Below are 7,900 nucleotides of genomic sequence, written 5' to 3' on the forward strand. Positions count from 1 at the left end.
CAGTCACACGTAGTAAATCCTTTCCTGACGACTGCCAAGACTCGATCCGAACGGGATTCAGCACCAGGAGCCCCTGGACAGCTCTGGAAGCCAAATTCTTCCGGAACCCTTCCTCTAAGGTCTGAGTTTCCCACCGGAGCCACCCTGTGCCCGTACCCACAGCTCAGTGGGAGGAAATTACTTTCCCTTGCCGGTAGGAGAGGCGGAGTCGCAGTTTGAGTGGCAACTGTAACAGCCAATGGCGTGCAGAACGTGGCCCGCGGCGCTTGGGGCGGCCAGTGGTCAGAGGCGTGGGCGGGGCGTGGGCAGCGGCGCGCCGATCTAGGGCTCGGCCGGGAGCCCGGCAGAAGGGTCGACACCGCCTGGCAGTTGGGCGGCAGATGGCTCTGGCGGGCGGGCGAGTACCAGACGGAGGTACGTGCGGGCTGGGCCTGGGCGGCTCGGGGCCAGGCGGGCTCTGCTGCCCGTTAGCCGAGGCCCCGCCTTTGATTTGCGTCGGGTTTCCCCAGCGGAGCGCGACTTTGTCACCTGTCGAGCGGGGCGCCGGGGGCAGCGCTGGGTACACAAAAAGTGCTCAATAAATGCTGAGTGAAAGGATGAATGAATGAAACCGTCCCCTCTGCCTAGCCCCATTAGCCCCCGGTTTGAGGGCGTCCAGGCCACCCTCACCCCTACGCTACAGCTTGGGGCATCCTGATCCTCGGCAGGTATTTACTGGGCACCTACTGTGTACCTGGCTTCGGACTGGGGAAGACAGACTCCTTGATCCTGTGGAAGTCGCGGCCCAAGGTGAGTAAGGACATTCGGGGATTTTATGTAGTTTCCTGTAGCACCAGTGATGCCTAGGGATGGGGAATGAGATATCTGCCCCCTGGTGGCATCTGAACTGACCAGGGGGTCGTGGGCAGTGACAACTGAGACGTTGGGGAGCAGCCACAGTCTCCTGTATTAATGGTGACATTTTCGGGTCTGTCTAGGGCGAGATCGACTTCAGTTGTCTCACTGAGTCCCATAAAGAGGTCCACATGCTTCAGCTCGTCCGTTTGTCAGCCAGCTGTTACTGAGCATCGGTTCTGCTCGGAGCCTTGAGGTGGGTACAGGCGGTACCATTTATGGCAGGGGGAGGCCCCTTCAAGGGGTCCTGGAGGCAGCGATCTGAAAGACAAGCATCACTGGAAGTTTAGGGAAACGTGGCCTGGGGAAGAGAGCAACAGGTGCAAAGGCCCTGAGGTGGGAGCAGGCTTGCCACAGTCAGGGACCACAAAGGCCAGTGAGGGGAGGCGGTGCAGAACCTTTGTTTCAGGATAAAGTTGTTGGATTTTACATAAGGGCAGGGGGACCCAGAACATTGCGCAATGATGGAAGTGTTCTCTTTGCTGTCCAGTATGGCAGCTGCTAGACTCAGGTGCCTACTGGACACTTGAAATATGGTTAGTGCGACTGAGGAGCTGAATTCTACTGAATTTTATTTAAATGTTTATTTATTTATTTATTTTTGCCTACACTGGGTCTTAGCTGTGGCATGTGGAATCTAGTTCCCTGACGAGGGATTAAACCTGGGTCTCCTGCACTGGGGAGTCTTAGCCTTAGTCTTAGTCCCTGCAGTGGAGTCTTAGACGCTGGGCCAGCAGGGAAGTCCCTATTTCTGCATTTTATTTAATTAACTTACACAGACACGTGTGTCTAGTGACTGCCATACTGGACAGTGCAGCCATGGAGAATTTTCTGCAGGAGACAATGATGCATGCTAGGCCTGGAGTGGGTAGAAATACTGGGGATGATGGGCTTGGTTTCTTGAGCTGGTCAGAGGACCAGTCCAACAGCTGATGCCATTGCCCCTAACATTCACAGAGGCTGGACTGAGGCATGAGCCCCCAGCTGCGTGGTTGGACCCCCTAGCGCATTGTGGGACGGGAGTGTGCGCCCACACATGGTTTGGCCAGGCGGCGACCAGAGCAGCCAGGGGACGCCACCATGGTGAAGCTGTTAGTGGCCAAAATCCTCTGCATGGTGGGCATGTTCTTCTTCATGCTGCTTGGCTCCCTGCTCCCTGTGAAGATCATCGAGATGGACTTTGAGAAGGCCCACCGCTCGAAAAAGATCCTCTCGCTCTGCAACACCTTTGGCGGTGGGGTCTTTCTGGCCACGTGCTTCAATGCTTTACTGCCGGCTGTGAGGGAAAAGGTAAGGCTCCCTGGGCTGGCAGTAGTGGCCCATGGCACCTTATGGCCAAGCGTCTCTGCTGCTTTTCTTTCTTCCATTTCTTTTTTTAAACCAAGATATGGTTGATGTACAATATTTTGTCAGTTTCAGGTATGCAACATAGGGATTCACAATTTTATCAAGGTTATACTCCATTTATAGTTATTAAAGGGCTTCCCTGGTAGCTCAGCTGGTAAAGAATCTGCCTATGATGCAGGAGACCCTGGTTCGATTCCTGGGTCAGGAAGATCCGCTGGAGAAAGGATAGGCTACCCACTCCAGTATTCTTGGGCTTCCCTGGTGGCTCAGCTGGTAAATAATCCGCCTGCAATGTGAAAGACCTGGGTTGGATCCTTGGGTTGGGAAGATCCCCTAGAGAAAGGAACAGCTACACACTCCAGTATTCTGGCCTGGGGAGAATTCCGTGGACTGTATAATGGGGTCACAAAGAGTCAGACACAACTAAGCAACTTTCACTTTCACTTTCTTCATAGTTATTAGAAGCTATTGCTATATTCCCTATGCTTTATGATACATCTTTGTAGCCTATTTATTTAATCTTTTTAGTCTTTATTTGTTTCTTTGGCTGCACCAGGTCTTAGTTGTGGCACATGGGATCTTCACTGTTACATGCACAATCTTCTTTGTATTGTGTGGAATCTTTAATTGCAGACTCTGAGTTGTGGCAATTTGGACTCTTGGTTGTAACATGTGGAATCTAGTTCTCCTATCAGGGATCAAACCCAGGTCCTCTGCATTGGGAGCTCAGAGTTTCAACCACTGGACCATTTGGGAAGTCCTTATTTTATACATAATAGTTTATACCTCTTAATCTCCTACCTTTATCTTGCCCTTCCCCCATCTCTGGTGCTTTTCAACCCTGATACCAAGCTTAGGGACCTTGACACTATAAGTTTGAGGGGAAGTAGAAAGTGAACTTGCTGTGTGACCATGAGCTGGTTGCTTTTCCTTTCTGGGTCTTACCTGGTAAACAAGGGGTTTGAACAAGACCTAGGGTTCCCAGAGGGTAGGCTCATCAGTCATTACTTGACCAGACCACTTGCACCAGGCATGTGCGCTTTGTCCTGAAGCTGACAATTGTGGCCTCTCTTCAACTCCTGTATCAGTCAGATGTTTGCTGCATAACAAATTATTACAAACTTAGCATCTTAAAACAGCACGTATTTTAAGACCACAGTTTCTGTGTGTCAGGAGTCTGGTTAACACTTGGCTGCTGGCTTTCTTGAGGCAGCGTAGAGGTATCTGCTGGGCTGTGGTCTCATCCCAAGGTTCAGCTGGTGACAGGTTGGCATCTGAGCTCACGTGGTTGTGAGACATAGTTCAGTTCCTTCCTGATTGTCGAACTGGGGCACAGTTTCTCCCGAGCTCTTGGCTGAGAGCCACCCGCAGTCCCTGGCCACATGGGCTTCCTCACTGTGCCTTTTGCTTTATCTATAAGCCCCATCCTGTGCCTGGACTGCTGACGCTGAGGGCTGGGCAGTGTTTTGCACTTCTAAGCTTGTGTTCCTCCATTACGGAGCATGGGAAACTTGTGCACTTGGCATCAGTGAGGATGAGATCTGAGTCCTCTCTGGTGTACTCTGCACCCCCTTCCCGCATTCTGACAGTGTCACCACCAGCCTGGACTACTGCAATGGCCTTGCCCCTCCCCTTTCCCCTTCAGCGCACAGGGCCCTCTCACAGTCCTCCCAGAACCACTCCTGTGCCGCACCCCTGCCCGAGACTCCCCAACACCTCAGTGGGCCAGGCCCCTCCTCCTCGCCACCCTCCAGCCCCCACCAGAGCTCCCGCTTCATGGCCCAGTGTGGCCGTCACTGACCATTACAGCTGGTCAGGTTTCAGTGAATTAAAATTGAACACAATTCAACAGGCCAGTCCTCAGTTGCACTAGTCACATTTCAGGTCCTCAAGGGCCATGCGTGGCTGGTGGGTTCCATGTCAGACAGCATAGACAGAGAACACTTCCATCATCTGGAAGGTTCTGTTGGACGGTACTGGCTCAAGGGGTCTGGTGAGGACAGTCAGATGTGCTGGCAAGCCTCCTATTGGTTCTCAGCACCTTCACCCAGGAGGGTAGAGTGACAGGGGCCCCAGAAACAGCCTCTGAGTCATGTGGAAGCAAACCTCTGGAGGCATCCGGGCCAGAAGGCCCGACTGATGTCATGATCTGGAGGCCAGAAGTCCAAGACCAAGGGGTCAGTGGTCTGGGTCCTTCTGAGGCCATGAGAAGGAGTGTATCCTGTGTCCCTCCTGGCTTGTGGGAATCGTCTGGCGTCCCTGGTGTCCCTGGCCCTGTGCGAGCATCACCCCATCTCTGTCTCCATCATCACATGGCCTCTCCCTGTGTGTCTCTGTGTGTCTCTCCTTTTCTCCCTCAGAAGGACACCTGTCATTGGATTCAGGCCCCATCCTTATCCGGGAAGATGTCATCTCAAGATCCTTATCTTATGAATGAGTTTCCTGGGGTGACCATGACAGAAGATCAGATATGAGGGGCTTGAACAACAGACACTTACTCTCTCCTAGGGCTGGAGGCCACAAGTCTGAGATCAAGGTGCTGGCAGGGCGGGGCCTCCTGTGGCCTCCCTCCCTGCCTTGCAGACAGCCATCTCTTGCAGCCTCTTCACAGGATGGCTCTTCTTCTTCCTGTTAGGACACCACATAGTGGCTTAGGGCTGCCCCGACAGCCTTCTTTTAACTGAATCTCCTATTTAAAGACCTTTTCTCCAAATAGGGTTGGTTTTGAGGCACCAGGCTTAAGAGTCTACCTGCAATGCGGGAGATCTGGGTTCAAGTCCTGGGTCAGGAAGGTCCCCCGGAGAAGAGAATGGCAACCCACTCCAGTATTCTTGCCTGGGAAATCCCATGGACAGAGGAGCCTGGTGGGCTACAGTCCATGGGATTAGAAAGAGTTGGACACAACTTAGGACTCACACACACACACTTGAGGCACTAGGGGTAGGGAGACTTTCATATAAAAGTTTCTGTTTGTCAAGGACACAGCTCAGCCTGTTGCACCTCAGTTATGTCTGCAAAGACCCTTCTTCCAAATGAGGTCACTTTCTGAAGTTCCTGGTGGACATATCTTTAGCACACTACTCTATTTTATTTTTTTAAATATTTGTCTGTTTGTTTGTTTTAGAAGCTACCTATGGAAGGCTGGAGGAGTACAGAAAGGAAGGGTATCTTAGAGAGTATCAAATGGTTGCTTTTATTTTTTATTTTTTTGGCCACACCGAGCAGCATTCGGAATCTTAGTTTCTCCAGCAGGAATTGAATTCGTGCCCCCTGCTGTGGAAGCATGGATTCTTTTTTAAAAAAACTATTATTTATTTATTTACTCATTTTTGGCTGTGTTAGGTCTTCTGGGCTTCTTACTGCGGTGGTTTCTCTTGTTGCAGAGCACAGCTTCAGTAGTTGTGGCCCAGGGGCTTAGTTGCCTTAAGGCATGTGGGATCTTCCTGGATCAGGAATCGAACCTGTGTCCCCCTGCATTGGCAGGCAGATTCTTAACCACCAGGCCATTGGGGAAGTCTCTACACCATTTATAAGTTGGTCAACACAGTGGAAGTGGCGTGAGCCCTAATCCCTTTCTAATAGATTTTTTTTTCAATCCATCAAGGATGAGTCACTGTCCCCTCCCACTTTTAAAACCTGTATGAAGTGGGTATTTCTGTTAATTGAATGGTCATATCTGGTGAACCTGTTGTGTGGGCAGTGGGTTCATGGCCTCTGGCCTCTGAACCTCTCCCATCCTTTCCCCCGGCATCCTCTGCTCCAGCTCCAGGAAGTCCTGACTCTCGCGCACATCAGCACCGACTACCCGCTGGCTGAGACCATCATGCTGTTGGGCTTCTTCATGACTGTCTTCTTGGAGCAGCTGGTGCTGACCTTCCGCAAGGAGAGGCCGGCCTTCATTGACCTGGAGACATTCAACGCCAGCTCGGATGCTGGCAGCGACTCGGAGTACGAGAGCCCCTTCATGGGCGGCCCACGGGGCCACGCGCTCTACGCGGAGCCACACGGGCACAGCCACGGCCTGAGTGTTCAGGAGCTGTCACGCTCCAGCCCGCTGCGGCTCCTCAGCCTGGTCTTCGCTTTGTCGGCCCACTCAGTCTTCGAGGGCCTGGCCCTGGGCCTGCAGGAGGAAGGGGAGAAGGTGGTGAGCCTGTTCGTGGGAGTGGCCGTCCACGAGATGCTGGTGGCTGTGGCCCTGGGCATCAGCATGGCCAGGAGTGCCATGGCCCTGAGAGATGCAGCCAAGCTGGCCGTCACCGTGAGTGCCATGATCCCACTGGGCATCAGCCTTGGCCTGGGCATTGAGAGCGCCCAGGGCGTGCCCAGCAGCGTGGCCTCTGTGCTGCTGCAGGGCCTGGCAGGTGGCACCTTCCTTTTCGTCACCTTCTTTGAGATCCTGGCCAAGGAGCTGGAGGAGAAGAGCGACCGCCTGCTCAAGGTCCTCTTCCTGGTGCTGGGCTACACTGTGCTGGCTGGCATGGTCTTCATCAAGTGGTGACCGCTCTGCCCCCACCCAGCTGGAGCACCACAAGATGCACAGGGCCCTGCCCCACCTCCCCTGAGGGTCAGAGCTCAGCCCCCAGGCTGTGCCTGCACATAGAGGGGCCGCCTGGGACCACACTGCACCCCAAATCCTGCACCCCGAGCCTTGGGGCCCCACTCTTTAATTTTACAAATTTTTCTCTTAAAAGTATTTCCCAAAGCCGTGTGGCCATGTCATCCTCGGGCGTGGGGATCTGGTGACTCACAGGGGAGGTGGGGTGGGACCCAGACTCTCCTCCCCAAACACCCCAGCTTGGACGATATGGAAGTGGCCAGCCTCTGTCTTCCTTGCCCGTGGTGGCTCAGCTGGTAAAGAATCCGCCTGCGATACAGGAGACCCTGGTTCAGTTCCTGGGTTGGGAAGATTCCCTGGAGAAGGGATAGACTACCCACTCCAGTATTCTTGGGCTTCTCTAATGGCTCAGATGTTAAAGAATCTGCCCACAATTTGGGAGACTGGGTTCGATCCCTGCGTCTGGAAGATCCCCTTACCCATTCCAGTATTCTTGCCTGGAGAATCCCCATGGACAGAGGTGCCTGGCAGGCTACAGTTGATGGGGTCACAAAGAGTCAGATAGGACTGAGCGACTTAGCACCTATGGCCACCCTCAGCCTCCCCTGGAGCCCTGCAGCACTCAGCTGGCGGAGTGTCCCCAGGGTTAGCAGAGGGGCCAGGCGCTGTCACGTGACACCCTGAGTGGTTTCCATTAAGAGGGCCCTTCAGGGAGCCTCTGTCCAGGGTTAGTTGGAGGCCCTGTTCAGGGTTAGTGGTTCCTGCTGCCTGAGGCTGTGCTTGGTGGGTGGAGGCATGGTTTCAGGAACCCCGGAGACACCCTGTTCCCTGTTTTTGGTGCGACCTGCCTGCACGGGGAGGTTGCCCCCCAGGGCCTGGGGCTGAGCTCTTTGGTTCTGACCCAGAGAGACATATGGGCAGATTCCAGGGGCCTCAGTCCTTGGTTCTCGGCCCCAGGTGCCCAGGGACTCCCGGCAGGCCAGGGTCAGGGGCTGCGTGACTCAACTCCCCTCACCAGGTACAAATGAAGCTCAGCTTCAGGAGCGCAGGGGACTAACAGCCCTGTGGGGCTGGCATACACCCTCCCCTCCGTAGGGACGAGCT

The 7,900-nt window shown here is 53.9% G+C and overlaps 1 protein-coding gene across 3 annotated transcripts; it reads left to right on the forward strand.

Moving 5' to 3' along the window:
• The first annotated feature begins 318 nt into the window (after nt 1–318).
• SLC39A3 (solute carrier family 39 member 3) lies at nt 319–7,113 on the forward strand. 3 transcript variants are annotated; one of them, XM_042249337.2, is made up of 5 exons: nt 319–414; nt 628–789; nt 978–1,090; nt 1,852–2,184; nt 6,005–7,113. In XM_042249337.2, the coding sequence occupies exons 4-5, from the start codon at nt 1,975–1,977 to the stop codon at nt 6,737–6,739; spliced, it is 945 nt and encodes a 314-aa protein (XP_042105271.1). In that variant the 5' UTR covers nt 319–414; nt 628–789; nt 978–1,090; nt 1,852–1,974; the 3' UTR covers nt 6,740–7,113. The 3 variants fall into 3 exon arrangements, with proteins under 3 accessions (XP_042105271.1, XP_012032914.1, NP_001120744.1); XM_012177524.5 differs by having other exon boundaries at nt 708–789; NM_001127272.1 differs by lacking the exons at nt 319–414; nt 628–789; nt 978–1,090 and having other exon boundaries at nt 1,975–2,184; nt 6,005–6,739.
• Nucleotides 7,114–7,900: the final 787 nt, after the last annotated feature.

Source organism: Ovis aries, chromosome 5 (assembly GCF_016772045.2).
Source record: "Ovis aries strain OAR_USU_Benz2616 breed Rambouillet chromosome 5, ARS-UI_Ramb_v3.0, whole genome shotgun sequence".
Lineage (NCBI taxonomy): Eukaryota > Metazoa > Chordata > Mammalia > Artiodactyla > Bovidae > Ovis > Ovis aries.

Coding starts and splice junctions, on each gene's coding strand:
- SLC39A3 (XM_042249337.2), top strand. CDS start 1,975: ATGGTGAAGCTGTTAGTGGCCAAAATCCTCTGCATGGTGGGCATGTTC. Junction 2,185..6,004: donor TGCCGGCTGTGAGGGAAAAG/GTAAGGCTCCCT, acceptor CCTCTGCTCCAG/CTCCAGGAAGTCCTGACTCT.